The sequence below is a fragment of the Lepisma saccharinum genome, unplaced genomic scaffold, assembly GCF_977018435.1.
Source record: "Lepisma saccharinum unplaced genomic scaffold, izLepSacc3.1 HAP1_SCAFFOLD_471, whole genome shotgun sequence".
In the NCBI taxonomy this organism is placed as follows: domain Eukaryota; kingdom Metazoa; phylum Arthropoda; class Insecta; order Zygentoma; family Lepismatidae; genus Lepisma; species Lepisma saccharinum.
In genome coordinates, this window is record NW_028143164.1 from 15,489 (window position 1) to 33,872 (window position 18,384).

At 34.8% G+C, this 18,384-nt stretch overlaps 1 protein-coding gene across 1 annotated transcript in view; it reads left to right on the plus strand.

Moving 5' to 3' along the window:
• The window catches only part of LOC145982936 (uncharacterized), a 67,694-nt gene that overhangs the window by 12,797 nt on the left and 36,513 nt on the right, over positions 1-18,384 (plus strand). Inside the window, exon 3 of the mRNA XM_083116233.1 lies at positions 13,099-13,697. Within this exon, the coding sequence (XP_082972359.1) occupies positions 13,099-13,697 (599 nt within the window). The remainder of the gene's footprint in view (positions 1-13,098; positions 13,698-18,384) is intronic.

The window sequence follows — 18,384 nt, forward strand, 5'->3', positions numbered from 1 at the left end:
AATACGACGTTGCGATATTCCACACCATATACCGATTTTTGGAGAGTGCAAGGGTAGTTCATGCTACTGATGTGGGTTTTCTGTCGACCAATGCCTGGAATTTTGGCTGTTGACATACCCATCCAATTGAAACCAGGCTTCGTCGCTAAAAAAAAATTATTCAGTACATTGACACCATTTTGTCGAATTATTGAAACCAATGACGGTAACGCAACCATGCCGGGACATCCACCGCTTTCAATTCATGAACAACACAAACTCTATACGGGTAAAATTTCAATTGCCGTATAGCCTTGTGAGCAGTTGACTTGCGTAAGTCCAATTATGAGGCGAGCTTCCGAACAGACTTTTGTGGCAACGTCACCATTCTTTGTTTAACACACTGCAGAACAACATCTCCTAACACAGAAGGTTGCCCTGAAAGTTGCCTGTCATGTACTGACCCAGTTTGGCGAAACCTTTGCACAAGACGAAAAATTGACGACATATCTGGAGAGGGAGTAGTCAGAAACTTGGCACGAAATGCTTCTCTTTCGCAAGAATATGACGATGTTCGGATATATTCTTCAACAATAAACACTCTTTCCTGTGTAGAATATGGCATTTTAAAAACACACACACGACGTCAGCATAAGTAGACACAATCTGGAATGCCGTTCGCGGCAAACAGCAACCACCTAAGGATCAGAAAACATAACAATTGATACATGTTCTTCTGTACCCACATTTCAGGGTTGCAAGGTGTATGTAATTTATTGCATATGTTCGAGAATAACCAACTTTCTCCTTTGTCGTTAAAAGTGCCTTAGTGTAATAGCCTGAGGTGAAACACATCTGTTAGTGACACGTGACAGCAACAGTGTTGCCAGTGTCCTGCGTAATATTGTGAAAACATCAATTTTTGGAACAGCCCATTTATTCCCTTCTGCAATGTTTTTGAAATTTCATCAAAGTTCTTTTTCTGTCAAATTCAATAGATGGCCATCCAAATTGTTCGTTGGTATTGTGAAATGTTGCAATAATTTACCTCAATGAGTTCTGTGCATCAATACACACGATTTACAAATATTTTTTTTCTGCCTTTGGCAACACTTTGCTTATTTGTTATTAAAACATGCATGTCCTTACATACGTTTGTCTCTCTAAATTTTCCCAATATACAGGGCATTCTTTTGGCAGAAAGCATTTCTTCTCATTCCGTTTCGCTATTCCGTTATACGGTCGTAAACACTGGGTTGCGTGACTTTTCGGACACTCTGTATAACATCCCTGATGGAAACCTTTGTTCAGAAGATCAAAACACTGCATTTTATCATTTAATAACCAGTCATAGAAGATATTTTTTAGCTATTGTATATTTTACATAACAAAATCGGATCACACATACACTGGAACCCCAAGTTCAAGTTTAGTTTAGTTTACCTCTTTAGCTACTACCTTCTGAGGAATATTTATTCTAAGTTACACTGTAAATGCATAGCTTGTAATGATTTTCTTAATTGGAGCAGCATTCAGATACAGCATGGACAAAATGGACCAAAGAATTATTTACCACTCTTATATTAGATTGCTCCATTGGAACATGCTGACTGTCTTCTGTATTATTTCAAGTATTCTGCCTGTCTATTGAAGTCTCTGCCCATCTGTCTTTTTACTGAAACCATAGAGCATTTCTCATGCCAAGGTGAGTGATCTGAGGTCAGATCACCCAGACTCAAATATATAGGGTAAAGGCAGCTGGAGAATGGTGCTGTTTACATCACCTACATTGTGAACCAAGATCGAGAATGTGTGTAGCTCTATCCCCCACATCCCGTTCCCCTAAATGTGTCTTAATGACAGTCTTAATGGCACAATGCAATATGCATGGGGGACTTTACTATAGTGTACGCCACAATTGACATTCAAAAGAGTTGCTACATCTGGTTATAGCCAATTTTCTTTGTCCCTGTATCCACTAGGGTGTATCAAACCTCACATCCCCTTTGTTTTAGAAAGTCTTAAGACATGCAGTGTGCAGAAGTTTCTGTGGTGTTTTTTTTTAACAACCTGTGATTTTTTAGGCTGTCAATAAATAATGAGGCAAAGGATATTACACCAAAACTATGGTAGTTAGAAATGGGTCGATGGGCCTGAAATCAAGGTGCAGGTGTGACAAAACTGATTCACACATGTATTCCCGCCGGATGGCGTTACGTGTCTGGCAAGGTATGCGCAAAGGCTGCTAACTGAGCAGCGGCCATGTCCAGTAATTCCATGTTTGACTGTGACGCGTAATGGAGGCATCCAAAGAGGAGCAATGTGGGTGTTGTGTGTTTCTTGACAGCGGAAGGTGTAGGGGGTCATGAAATCCATCGACGAATGGAAATAATATATGGGTATATGGGTTGCACTGTATGTCCCATGCAGGAGTGGAACAAACTCTTTGGCGAAGGACATGTGGAGTGGGGCACCAAAGTGTGTCACAGACCAGCATGTTATGCAGGTGGATGAACTCATCAAGACAGACCGTCATGTATGAGTGGATGACATTTTGGCATCATGATACTGCCCACACAATCATCAAGGACACCTTGATGTTCTGTAAAGTGTGCACTCAATGGGTCTCGCAATGTCCAATTGCCAGGGTTGGCTCAGGTGGGCCCATCCCAGTTTTCCCCATGCATTTTTTTTTAGAAAAACCCAACAAAAAAGACAGACAAAATGTGTAGTTTTTTTAAGAAAATGTTGTAAATTATTGCTTTAAATACTTGTGAGGTTCTACAATTGTCAAAACTTTTTGGAAAACTTGTAAAGAAAAGGCTTAGCAGAGCTTTAAATACTAAAAATGATGAATGTAGTACAAGTCTCAGTGAGTTTTTTCAGGCTATTTTCCTCAAATCATGCTAGAAATGGACTTCTATATATCTGAGAAACAAAATAGAAAAAGTATCACAAATTTTTAGATAAAACTTTTGCTTTTATTGATGTAGCATAGTTTAATAAAGCTTATAATTTTTAAATGTGGGAACATTTTGGTTATCAGTTACTTCCTTATGTGAGTGGAAACGATAGTGGCAGATCATAGTTTCAACTGTGACAATCAATTGATACAATCAATTTTTGCATGTATAAACATTACAAGAGAGAATTGAGTACATTTTATTGAAATGTCGTTAATTGTGGCATAATTAACTTGGAACACACTTTAAATGATTTTTGTCATTTCTCATCCTAATGGGTTGCTTGCCTATGCAGTAAAATGTTTTTTATGTCTGGTTAGGAGCTCTATACCCATGTTAGTCGTGCATCTTCATAATACTGTATGATAGTAATACCTATCATAATTGGAGGATTTGGAAATTGATTAGTACCTCTAATAATTGGGGCCCCCGACATATCCTTCCCACGATTAAATAATATAAGATTTTTACTACTACCACCATCATTAACTCTGCTATTATCAGGAAGAGTTGTAGAAATTGGTGCAGGAACTGGTTGAACAGTGTATCCTCCCCTATCTGCAGGAATTGCACATGCCGGAGCCTCTGTAGATCTATCAATTTTTTCATTACATTTAGCAGGAGTCTCCTCTATTCTAGGGGCAGTAAATTTTATTACAACAGTAATTAATATATGAACTATAGGAATATCTATAGAACGAGTGCCATTATTTGTATGATCAGTAGTAATTACTGCAGTTCTCCTATTATTATCACTACCAGTTCTAGCAGGAGCAATCACCATACTACTAACAGATCGAAATTTAAACACCTCATTTTTTGATCCATCTGGTGGTGGAGATCCTATCTTATATCAACATCTATTCTGATTCTTTGGACATCCAGAAGTATATATTCTAATTTTACCAGGATTTGGAATAATTTCACATATTGTAACTCAAGAAAGAGGTAAAAAAGAAACATTTGGAGTTCTTGGAATAATTTATGCAATAATAGCAATCGGATTTCTAGGATTTATTGTATGGGCACATCATATATTTAATGTAGGAATAGATGTTAACACGCGAGCATACTTTACTGCAGCTACAATAATCATTGCCGTACCAACAGGAATTAAAGTATTTAGATGAATTGCCACACTCCACGGAACACAAATTAATTACTCCCCATCAATATTATGAGCATTAGGATTTATTTTCTTATTTACAATAGGAGGATTGACAGGAGTAGTACTAGCAAATTCATCATTAGACATTGTACTACACGATACATATTATGTTGTAGCACATTTTCATTATGTATTATCTATAGGAGTAGTATTTGCTATTATAGCAGGACTAGTACATTGGTTTCCACTATTTACAGGAGTAATAATAAACCCAGATTGATTTAAAATTCAATTTATCTCCATATTTATTGGAGTCAACTTACCATTTTTTCCACAACATTTTCTAGGATTAAGGGGAATACCACGACGATACTCGGATTATCCAGATGCATATGCAATATGAAATATTGTATCAAGATTAGGATCAATCTTATCATTTACAGCAGTAATTATTATAATTTTTATTACCTGAGAGGGTATAACAAGTGCTCGACCAACATCATTTAACCTACAACAAGCATCATCAATTGAATGATATCAAATATCACCTCCTTCTGAGCATACATACTCAGAACTTCCGATACTACTTATTAACAACTAATTTTTAAGGTGGCAGAGAAGTGCATTGAATTTAAGCTTCAAATATAAGGATTACTCTTATTTAAAAGTGGCAACCTGAAATCAAATAGGACTACAAGATAGATCCTCTCCACTAATAGAACAAATAATATTCTTCCATGACCACACAATATTAATTTTAATTATAATTACAGTATTAGTAGGATATCTAATAACATCATTATTTAATAATAAATTAACAAACTGAATACTTTTAGAAGGACAAGTTCTAGAAACAATATGAACAATTATGCCAGCAATTACCCTAGTTTTTATTGCACTACCCTCACTACGTTTATTATACTTATTAGATGAAATTAATCAACCTTCATTAACCCTAAAAACTATTGGGCATCAATGATACTGAAGCTATGAATACTCCGATTTTATAAAAGCAGAATTTGATTCATACATGACCCCGACAAATGAAATAACAATAGTCTCATTTCGATTATTAGATGTGGATAATCGAACAGTATTACCAATTAATATAGATATTCGAGTACTAACTACATCTGCAGATGTATTACATTCATGAGCCATGCCATCCATAGGAATTAAAATAGATGCCACTCCTGGATGGCTTAACCAAGCAGGAGTAAACATTAGTCGAATTGGTCTATTATTTGGACAATGTTCAGAAATTTGTGGATCTAATCATAGATTTATACCAATTATTATTGAAACTACAACTCACAAATCTTTTATTAATTAATAAAAATTATACAAGAATCATTAGATGACTGAAAAGTAAGTAATGGTCTCTTAAACCACAAAATAGTAATATAACAACTACTTCTAATGAAAAGAGTTAGTTAATACATAACATAGGGTGTCAAACCTAAATTATCTTTATGGATACGTTTTTATCCCACAAATATATCCGTTAAACTGAATTATTCTATTTACAACATTTATATTAATTTATTTTCTATTTATAATTATTAACTACTATAATTATAATAAATTATTAAATAATAACAATTTTAAAATAGAAAATAAACCAAAAATTAATTACTGAAAATGATAACAAGATTATTCTCGTCATTCGACCCAACATCATCAATTATACATTTATCACTAAATTGAATAAGAACATTCTTGGGATTATTAATAATCCCAACTCCATTTTGATTAATACAGTCACGGACCTCTATGTTATATAACACAATAATAGTAAAATTACATGAAGAATTCAAAACATTTTTAGGAATAATTAATTACCAAGGAAGAACTCTAATATTTATTAGTATATTTTCAATAATCTTATTTAATAATTCAATAGGATTACTCCCCTTTGTATTTACTAGATCAAGTCACTTAGTTTTTACCCTAACCTTAGCCTTACCGATATGATTATCATTTATACTATTTGGGTGAATTAATAATAGATCATGAGAATTGCCATTCTTATAGCATTTGAAAGCTTATTGTGGAGTAGTTGGAATAAAGCCAACTTACGAAAGGTGTTCACATTTTGGTATGATTGCATTTGCAAATTCTCTCGATCAAGCAGGAGTAATTACTCGTTCTCTTTCTTATTCAGCATTAATGCTAGCCAGATATTTGGAAGATGTATAAATTATTCCATTTGGATGAAATCAGCCAGACAATTAAAAACGACAAACTTATAATTTGGCATGGTTAATACATAAAGGAGGTATTTATGCTTGAAAAGTCCAAAAAATAATGGGAAAACACAACTGTGAACAAACTGTTTTGAAGCAGATTTAAAACATTGTGTTACATAGTATTTTTGGATTATTTTATGGTCTCTGGCATATGAAATAAATTAGAAAAACTGTGTTTGTAGCATAATTCATTCTTACATATGTACAACACTGCATTCGCAAAATAATTTGTTTCATAAACTGAAGTTCAGAATGGATTTGATTGATTGATTTGGTTTATTTTACTTTGCTTTTTGTGCAACTTTTGGCTAATTTGCAAAGATAGGGATGAGTGATGATGTGATGAAATTGATGAATGGAAACTCACAAACATCCATGCCCAGACCGGGATTTGAACCCAGGACCCAGATGTTCTAACTACTCCACCACAGGGACCGGCGAAGTTCAGAATGAAATATTCACTAATGGTATTAACTGAAAAAGTGCATAACCTTGAAAAACATGTAATTTAACATCTAAATTTGAGTATCATTATGGAGGAAGAAAGTAGCAAACCTAATTAAGAAAATTCCTGCATTATTAAAGTTGTTATGTTATGTTACCGTGTTGTTTGTTAATGCGTTCATCGAAACAACTACTCAAATTTGTGTCATGTTCATAAACGATGATGCATCCAAGTACACACACACACACACATATACATACATATGGATTTCTCTTGTTTGTTGTTTCACTGGTTGATCGATTGATTTGCTTTATTTTACTCCTCTTTTCTGCCACATTTGGCTAATTGCAAAGATGAAAACTAGTGATACGATGAAATTGATGAAGGGACATACAAAGAATATCCATGCCCAGGCTGGGATTCGAACCCAGGACCTCTGGCATCCTAGGCATTTCTCATCTTAGAGTAAAATGTTATTAGTCCTCACCTATAATCAGTTGGCAGTGTAGAGTACCGTTGTTGACTACCAGAAAGACAGAAAACACTGGTAATGACATATTCTGTACCCCCCACCCCCGTTAATTTGATTATTGGATACACCAAAGTATGTGCCTCCTCTGGGAATGCAACCCTGAAAACTGATCACAAAGCAACAGCATTAACTATTACACCATCCAGGAAGAGTTGAATCAAGTTGTTGGACAAATATTTTAGAACAGAAATATTAAATAACTATTCCCTCTGGAGCAAGGGTGCGCATAGCATCAGAAAAGGAAAGGAAATAGAGTGGTCTCAACAGAGCAGTACATGCTGCTGTGAAGGTTGGTAACTGTAGTCGCTTACTCCTCTCCAGGCAATCCATTTCTCTCTCCCATGTTCATTGATGGAGCCATCTCACTTTGCTACTTGCACAGAGACTTGTTTTTGTTTGCTTCCTCCAGAGAGAGTTGGGACAGAGTGTAAAGCAATACAAATTCAATGTTATGATACATTACTACTAGGGGAAAAATGTATTTCATTGAGCTGGCCGCGGTGGCTCAGTCGGTAATGCGTCTGACTACCATGCTAAAGGTCCCGGGTTCGATCCCCGGCCGGTTCAAATCCGGGAACTTTTCTAACGATGGAAGCGGCCCTGGCACCCACCCAGCGTCGAATAACATGGGTACCTGGGGAAACCTGGGGGGTAAAGGCGGTCAGGGGTGTGGTGCTGATCACATCACCCCCACTCACGACCGGATCAAGAAAGTGTGGGGCATTACCCCCACACCCCCTATACGCCTTCATGGCATGGTGCTAAGCACAGGGGAACACTTTACTTTTTTCACTTTTACTTTTTTTTTAAATATAACCTGAAAAGAAAACAATAAAACCCAGTTTTGCCCGGTTTTTATCTGAAAAAAATAATAATGAAAAACTCACCTGGAAAAAACCTGGGCAAAATACCAATCTTGCCTATTGCATGACAATGCTAAACCACACACAACCAACACAACAAATAATAATAATAATATTTTTTGTCATTAAGCTTGTACAGCAATAGACAACATCAAGAACAAAATACATGTAAAATATATTATAAAATAATATAAAATTATAACCCCTTTTATGTTTAAGTTGCACTAGAATACAATATTTTTAATTTCAAAAAATTCTTGAGTTGAGTACAATGGTGTAGCAACTAACCAGGCATACACTTTATGCTTAAATACATTCATAGGCATATTTGTCACATCAAGAGGTAGCTTACTAAATAGCATAACTGTTTAAATAAAAATGTATAAATAACTTACGTGAGTGAGTACTCACTCACGTAAGTTATTTATATATTTTTATTTGAATTGATAGTGAGTAAAATGCACCATTGTAATATGTTTTATAACTGTTCAGGGATTTTGAGAGTCTAGGATAGGGTATATTTATACGCCTGCTATTTCTTGTAGTATATGAATGTGCATCTTTTCTACTTTGTAGTTGTGGCAATTTTTTTTTTACATACAACAACACTGTGTAAATATATAGATTTATCACAGTCATAAATTTTAACTTAATGAACAGTGGTTTACAATGAACTAATTTGTGTGAGATGGTAATTATTCTCATGTCTTTTTTCTGCAGTATTAAAATTTCTTGTACATAACTGCAGTTCCCCTAAAGTAAAATTCCATATGAAATAATGCTTTGATAGAAAGCAAAGTAAGCTGATCTTACGTAATCTTTCGGTACATGACTGTTTAGATTCCTTAACAAATATATCACCCTGGAGAGCTTGGCAGTTATGTATTTAATATGTGGCTCCCATGATAATTTATTATCAATGACAATACCTAGAAATTTCACATTGTCTGAGCTATTATCAATCGGGATGTCTCTAAGACTGAAAAACGTGTGCTGGGTTTTACTTTCATTCAGCAAAAACCATTAGCTCTGAACCATAAAGAAGATTGATACAGGGTATTATCAGTTATGGCTTTAATAGTGTTAAAGTCAGAGCTGGCATTAAAGAAGGTAGTATCATCTGCATACAGTATTGTGTGAGCAGTGACACAAAATTGTAAATCATTCATCATGAGAGCAAACAATAAAGGTCCAAGAACGGAACCTTGAGGTACACCACATTTGACCTCTCCATTCCTATGCAGACAATTTGTTTACGGTTCTGAAGGTATGAATGAAATAGTTTAAGATCTGTACCACCAATGCCGTAGTATGTGATCTTTTTTAAAAGTGAAGTGTTCTCTACACAAAAAAGCCCTGCTCAGGTCACAGAAAGAAGCCTGAGCAAAGTCCTTAGTTTTGAAAGCCTTAAGTACATTTTTGACTAAAGAGTCCATGGCATCAACTGTTAACTTACCCTTCCTGAAACCAAACTTTGATTTGCAAATTAAGTTATTATGGTCCAAGTAATTGCATAATTGAGAATGCATAATTGATTCTAAAACTTTTGAAAATGCTGAAGTCAGTGAGATGGGACGGTAGCTGGCTAAACAATTTTTCTCACCTTTTTTATAAATTGGTACAACACTTGATAATTTCAACACATTTGGAAAAGTTCCTTCCCTAAGACACATATTTATACAAAAGGTCAGTGGAAGAATTATACAATGTATGATTTTTTTCACAAGATTACTGGATATATCATAGATATCTACACTATCTGATGGTTTCAGCTTTTCCACAACATCTATAATTATCTCTGGAGTTATTTCAGAAAAACAAATGTTATTTCAGATTGTCTTACGCTATACTGTTCAAGTAAGTCGGATACTGTTTCAGAGGGTCGTACAATGTTGTTGCGAATTTCCTCAACAGAATTAATACAAAACTTATTAAAGTCATTAGGGGAGATTTCTATAACATCTTTTTTGCTGTATTTGGCAATCAAATTAATTAATTTCCAGCCAGTCTTGCATTTATTCCTGGATGCCTTAATATTAGTTAGATTATACAATTTCTTTGATTCATTTATAGCCCATTTGTATTCCTTTCTTGCCCTCAGGTAGATTGATTTAGCCAGATCTGTCTTATCCCTCTTAAACAAATCTAAGTATAATAAAACCCTACATTTCATACTGACTAACTTAGGAGTGTACCAACCAGCATTATTTTTGGTATTTTCTTCTTATTAACTTTGAGACTAACTTTACACTTTTTCTGGGGAATACCCCTATCATCAATATCTAAATATACTGTTAGAAACTTTTCAAATGTTACATCAGCCAATGTGGGTTCTGTATCCAAGGACTAGAGGTTTACTTAACAGATCTAGCCAGTTTATATTACAGAGCAAGTTCCTGAAGTTTAATATTTTATCATCCGTTATTGGTCTTGAGATCTCTATTTTAGATTCCTTACAGTTACAATCACACGGTTTTAAGTTATATATTTTTAGCCAAGGAGAATCATGATCTGAGTATGCAAATTCAGTTACATCACATGTTATACGAGATGTTTTTATATTTGTAAATATATTATCCAGTCATGCTGAACCCCTAGTGTGTTAATTATTCATATAGTTAAAAGTTAAACTGCCCGAGCAGTTTTTTAAATCCAGTCACACTTTGTTTATCTTCTGTTACATCAAAATGAGAGTTTAGATCACCACCAATTACAATACTAAAGTGTTTCCATTGAGACTTACTGATAAATGTAACATTTCCTCAAGTTTTTAAAGAAAAAGAGTAGGATTACCATTTGGTGATCTACTAGTTTCAGGTCTCTAATAAATGAACATGTGGCTTCAAAGTTTAATTCACTACAGAGGAATTCAAAACCTAACTTATGACCAGCATGTACAAATGCATTTTTTACATATATAGACACTCCACCTTGTTGAATTTTTCCCTACTATAACTGTTAAACAGATAGAAGTCATCTAGTGTTTCGAAGGAATTTTCACTTTTATAACACAAATCCTCACTTAGACAAACAGCATCAAAACTATTTCCATTAGCAAAATCATTAATAAATATCATGTTCTTTGCCGAATCCCTGTATATTGAGATAACCTATCTTTAAATTTAATGGAGTGTGAGAATTAGAACAACATGCTCTAACTTCCCCATGAGCATTCTCAAAACCAAAATTAACACCTGATTTTAAAGAATATGAAGAAGTGATACATTTGGGTTTACTGATGATATTGTTAGGCATATATAAGTTAGATTGGGTTGCAGATATAGATATAGGCCAAGTTTCACTAGTATTACACTTGGCCACTATTACAGGTTTCCCTGCTCCGTATGATCAGTTACAGCAATATTCATATGTTGTCTAACAATTAGCCTATCCTGAATAATCCTGTGTATAATTTTACACAATTCCAATTTTCCATTTGCATTCAAATGTTGGCCATGCCTGGTATGCATTTGTTTAGCAAGTTTGGAACTATCAATAACCGTTACATTTTCAAAATTTTTACATACATTACTGTACATGCTATTAGCTTTCTCTACTTCTTTATTGACAATAGACCAGCTTCTGAGATCATGGCAGTGTGGAACATTTACTACAATCACATTTGTGTGAATCAGCCTCCCCAAAGTCTTTCGCAGTGTAGCTACAGCATCAAATGTTTGATCTTTGCTTACGTCATTTTATCCACCAATTAGTATGGCAAAGTCATCAGATGATAATTCTGAATATTCTTTGTTCCCTACCACCTGTTCAAAAGTTGCACCTGGTTTCACAACACTTTCAATTTTTAGATTATCAGCACATTTTGAAGAAGTTAGCATTGAAGATAAACCATGCCCATGACTATCAGAGTATATCTTGATCCTACCCATTATTTTATTCTTATTTCTTTGTATCTTAGGTTGCACTTCACCTATTTCAACTTTCCCAGTGAGCCCTGGTTCACCAACCTGGTCCCCTTATGTATCCTCCTCTCTGCCCAAAACTTCATATCTATTATCACTAATAACAACACCATCACCCATTATGCGATTCCTCTTCTGGCTCATAGAGTGTATTCTCTTCCCATGTGAAACAATTTGCCACACAGTTGAGCCCTCGATACCACTTCACCACAAGATAATCCCTTGCCCAACTGCAGGTCACATGCCTGCAGGTTTTTATTTAACTGCACATTCTCACCCAGCAATGTTTCAATATCAGCACAGATATTATCTCCAGAAGAGTGCCTTCTTCCCCCTTACCACCACCACTCTGTGCACTCGCCACATGTGTAACGGCCATATTGGACTGTAGACCAACATACCTCGGACACATCCATTCAGTTCCCTTACTTGGCAACTCGTTGTCACTTATACCTACTCATCTAAAAATGGTTCCACAAATTGCATAAGATACCATTTCGAACAGTTCTACATTTAACACACCTAATATCGGTGATCACATGATTTTTTTAAAGAGCTACACAGGATTCGACCGACTCAACTGGTGCCATCTTGTTTCCTCTCATTCCTCCTCAGAAAAAAATCAAGTGGGAAGTCCTGAACCACCTCCCCACCACCCCCCTCTCTATAGTCCAGATCTGTCCCCGTGTGACTTCCACATCTTCGGTGAGCTCAAAAAAGAAAATGCTGCGGAGACAACAGTTTCAATTGGATGATGACGTCAAGGAGTACGTGTCCAGTTGGTTCCAACAGCAGCCAAAGGAGTTCTACGAGCATTCCATTTTGTGACTGGTGTCACAATGGGATAAATGCCTAACAGTGGCAGGCACTACTTCTGAGGGACGTTACGTAAGTACTGTGAAATATCCTCTGCCTCATTATTTATTGACTGAGCCTCATAAATAAAAAAAATCTGATTGTTTTTTATAAGAAGTAAAAAAGACATTTAAATTAAAGATCATAATTTTTAATCCACGCTGCTGTGATTGTCTTTCAGAAGGTTTCTGCATCCTGGTCTGATGATTGTGAAGACAGTTTGGCTGTTCAAGTGTCTGACAGAAGTTTCTCTCCTGTGAAAGTGCTCATAAAGTCTGAATCAGAAAGTGCCGATCCGTTCATTTGTGAACAAACATCTCTGGAGAATGTGTGGCTTCCGGATGAGTCATGTGTCAAGACTGAAACAGAATCATTCAAGGAGCCTCCTGATGTTAATATCTCTGTTGACATCAAACCATCTAATCAGTGCATACAGGATGTTTCTGTTGACATCAAACTATCTAATCAGTGCATACAGGATGCTTCTGTTGACATCAAACTATCGAGTGAGTACATGAAAGAAAATGTAGTTTGTAAAGTGGAAAATGTGAGTGGTGATAGTTGGATTCAATTTGAAGGCAGAAATCAGGAAGTTCCTAGTGGGCAAAATGTTCATGAAAGTGAAGGATTTTATCCATGTTATCATGGACAACTTGTTAAAAAAATGCCATCTGAGGACAGTGACAATGGTGAATTAATTTTAAGTGAAGATCAAGACATGAAGTATTCTGTAGAGAATCCTGATGAGGTGGAAGGCGAAATGGCAGATCCTGCAGATAGGTAGGTGAAGAAAATTTTAGTACAAGGATTGAAAATGAGCATGGCAGTACTAAGGTTCAAAATTGGACCTTATTGCTTGTAGATTATGATTCATGTAATTTCAATTTCTGTATTGTGCCACCAGTGCTGCAGGGTTACTGGTCATTCAATATAAGATTTTCCAAAAGTGTCCATCCCACCATGTCAGATTGGGATAAAATTTGTTACATGATATCCTTAGACATATATTCCTCGAATTCTGGGAATTATGCATGAATTATTGGCTCCGGGAATTATGCGTGAATTCTACTTGAATTTTTTTCCATAGACGTGAAAAATTACAATTTTTATTACCGCCCACAACTTCACCTTTTATGCAAATAAAAATATTTGCATAAAATTTTCTTAGTCTTCCGAACCGCTGTCCCATGTGCCTCCACTGGGTATCGAACCCGGGACCCTTTGATCACAAGGCAACGATGTTACCACTATACCATCGGGGTGCACAAAAGTTGTAAAAGAGAGAATGCATTTGCATCCCGTTAAATTAGTTGCAATGTATTAAATCAATATTGATTTCAGGCTGCAAAAAATTGGATCATTGGAAATTGGTCAAAAGTGGCACAAGAAGCAAAGTGAAATAAAGCAAATCAATAATAATAATAATGTTATAGTAATAACATTATTATTAACACTATTATTATTATTATTATTAGTTTATTCTGGTACTTGCCCCCCAACAAAAATTCGTGGTTTTGCCTCTGATAGTAAATAGAAGCTTAGCACCTTAAATTAAGTATTTTAATTATATTGCGTATACCGTTTAATTGAATCAGAATTTTTGGATGTTGGAATCACATAGACCCTTTATGTTATTAAGATATTTGTGTGTGGATGTTGAGAGGCGGTAATATATGTAAGGTTGAAATAATAAAATAAAATCTGCTTGAATTTTTGGAAAGTTTGCCTTGAAAACCGGGAATTATACTTGAATTTTATCATGGTTCTAAAGTAGCCACCCTGTATAGGAACCCATATATTTATTTTTGCTTTTGGAATATGAACTCTAGTTTTGAATTTATAGTCCTCTGAAATTTCCTTCCATTTGATGCCTTTTTTTATGAGATCAAGCCATGTGTAGAGTGGTGTATCCAGGATTTTTGGAAGAAGGAGGGGGGTTATATATACTTTTTTGGTAGTCAGCCCTCATTTTGTCATCTTTTCCTGCCTTTAATTTTTTTTAGGAATACAAGGCTAAAGGGGAATTATGTCCCCTGCCTTTTCCCATCCCCTTGAGGTTACACAGCATGTAAATATTTTAGGTTCAAGTTCTTTATGTTTTATTGCGATTTCATCATGTGGTACGAATGCAATATTTACATGGTTTGTTTTAAATTTATGTTTGTTAACACATACTGGGGAGTTTTACCATTAAAATAAAGTCCCCAAATGCATTCTACTAAGGTTCTGATTTGCTTCTACATTCATTCCCACAAGTCTACAATGCTAAATGTCGCTTGTCAATGAAGAATACCTTGTCCATGGGAAGCACGCATGCTTGTGTAAGGTAATTTTTAAGTTTTATTTTTCAACATAAATAAAGGGCCTCCCCTATGGTGTGGTGGCAACATCGTCTCCTTGTGGTCAAGGTGTCCCGGTGGAGGCACATAGTGGTTCAGATCCCACTTTAAATTGAAGGTTCAGTACCGATTAGCTTACTGTGCTTAAAGTGGACTTAAAACAACAATTCAATCAATCAATCTACATAAATAATTTTTTTTTAGAATCCAAGCAGTTCTTCTTTAAGAAAGTTTCAAATTTCGAGTGACAATGATTTCCAAAATTCTACGATAATTAGTCTTTCTGCTAGGAGAATTTTTTAAAAAAAAATCATAAAACTGTCGGAACCATTACCATATTTTGGTTGCCTGACAGCAGAATTATACACTTGCATGATGATATGTCATGTGGCGTTTCCCCTTATACTATTTAAAATAGTAGAAAAAAAAAATTAGTTTGATGCAGCATGCATATCACCATGCCAAACAACATAAATGTTGTTATCAATGTTTTAAGCAAAACTGTGTACACTCGAGATGAGATACCACATTGTGGCATTACGTGCGTAGTAGGAGTGTTCAGAAAAAAAAAATCTGTGGTGGAATTTCACATAGTGGCTTATTTTGTTGCTTTCACATTAAAGAATATACCTACCAAAATTCAAGAAGATGGTTTGTGTTTAGAGGTTGCTCAGCGACCTTGAAATAATACTACTAAATTGATTTACGGAACATGTATTTTTTCTATATCTCAACTGCTTTTAGACACTAAGAAATACAATAATTAGTCTAAAATATTGAAGTAAGAGTTTGTAGATGTGTTGTTCATGAAAGAAATCAATAACATTTCTTTAAACTTCCTGATGAACAAATTAAGAAATATAAAGGAAGACATAATTTTTAAGATAAGTAACTAAAAACGTCAATTACACTAATGATTATGTGTCTTATAAGTAACTTTTTGCAATTTCAGGGATCTCTTTGTAGCAGCAGGGATTTTCTTCCTGTTTTCTTCTACAACTTGAATCAGTCTCTGCATTTCAGATTCCTTTTTAGTAATGGCTTCATTAAAACTACTCATGAGGACAACAGACCGTTCTGCTGCATCATTGATGACCTTTAATGAATTTACTATCTTTTTTGCTTCCTTGTATTCTTCAATATAATTCCACAATTGAGGGTCTATATTAAACATGAAATCAGTATTGACTTTCAAAGAGGTTAAGGCAGAAGTAAAGGCAGAGTCTATCAGATCATGTAGGTTCTTGCTTTCTAGTCCATCTGCAGTTGTGAGCTTAATTCCCCGTCTTTTCCAATCTTCTCCACTGCTTTTCATCCTTGCAATAACCAAATTTTTTTCTCTTCAGGAGACAGCTTATCTGAAAATAAACATAGTGGTACCAGATTTGAACCTAAAATACCATAGGAGTGATTCCAATTTCTTTGATGATGCTAGAGCCACAGATTTATTGACTGCTTCATAGTATTTCAGTTCCTTGTAAAGATGCAAATCATTTACTGCGGCATCACTTGCTATGGGAGAGCATAACCAAGCTTTTACATAAATTATACTGGCAAAAAAGCAAAACTCATTGGCTGTTAAATTCAGTTGCTCACGGAACATGTAAATCTCGAAACTGTAGATTACTTTCACCATCCATCTAGCCATATGATATGCTCCAGGAGCTCAGAAGCTGTAAACTTTGCCTCTGGGTAGAACAGCAAGAATAAAAAAACATAGCTCTGCAATTTACAGGTAATCATCTTGAGGTATATATCCTTTTTTAGATGAAAGAAAATCTGTAAGATATTCTGTGACATTTCCTTTTAATCCCATCATATGTGGATCATCAAGACGTTGATTAGAAAGAGAATTGAAATCATTTTGGTTGATTTCTGGCCATTTCAGTATGAATCGTTGAAACAGAGCTATATTTGGATCACTAGTTGGCCCAAACAATACCGAAAAAAATGCAGCTAATACAATTTCATGTATATCCCTGGATTAAAGATAAGATCTACATTACGAATAAGGATATTAATTAGGCACCTGGAATGTTCTGAGCCTTTACCGGCCTGGGGCATTTCAGTGTACAGTTAATGAGGTAGTTAAGTATAAATTAGATGTAGTAGCTGTTCATAAAGTTAGGTGGCCAGGAGAAGGGAATTGTAAAACTAAAAATTATACTTTTTCCAATGGTGGTACTGAAAATCATAATTTTGGAACAGGCTTTTTCATAAATAATAGAATTATCTCGGCTCTTAAAACAGTAGAATTTAATAATTATATCATATCATATGCAGTTTTACAGGGTAGGTGGTGTAAAATTATTTAAATAAACATACATGCACCAACAGAAGATAAAGATGATAATACTAAAGATGATTTTTATGAAGAATTAAAACAGGTCTTTGATAAATTTTCTCAGTATGATATGAAAATTCTGTTAGGTGACTGTAATGCACAGATTGGCAAAGAAGATACATTTAAACCCACGATTGGTAAAGAAAGTCTTTATGAATTAAGTAATGACAGAGGTATAAGATTGATTACTTTTGCAACCTCAAAGAATTTAATTGTGAGATGTACCACTTTTTAACATAAAGATATCTATAAATATACCTGGTCTTCTCCAGATGGTAAAATTCATAATCAGATAGATCATATTCTCATTGATAAGACAAGACATACTAGTATAATTGATGTTCGAACACATAGAGGTGCTGACTGTGCCAGTGACCATTATCTAGTAATTGCTAAATTAAGAGAAAGACTCTCAGTGATAAATCATAAGCAACAAAATCTAAAAGTTATAAAGTTTAATACAGGAAAATTTTCTGATGAAAGAATTAAGAAAGATTACCAAATTAAACTGTCAAATAGATTTGGTGTTTTGCAGGATTTAAATGATGAAAATATAAATGAAACAGACATAAATAAGAATTGGGAGCACATACGTAATGCAATAGAATCAGCAGCTAAAGAAAGTATAGGATACCATAAACCAAGAAAAAGTAAGCCATGGTTTGATAATGAATGTCATAATCTAATAGAAATAAGAAATCAGGCTAGACTTAGGTTGTTAAATAACTCTGATGATACAAATCTAAGCAATTATAATAGAATAAAGCAAGAAGTTAACCACATG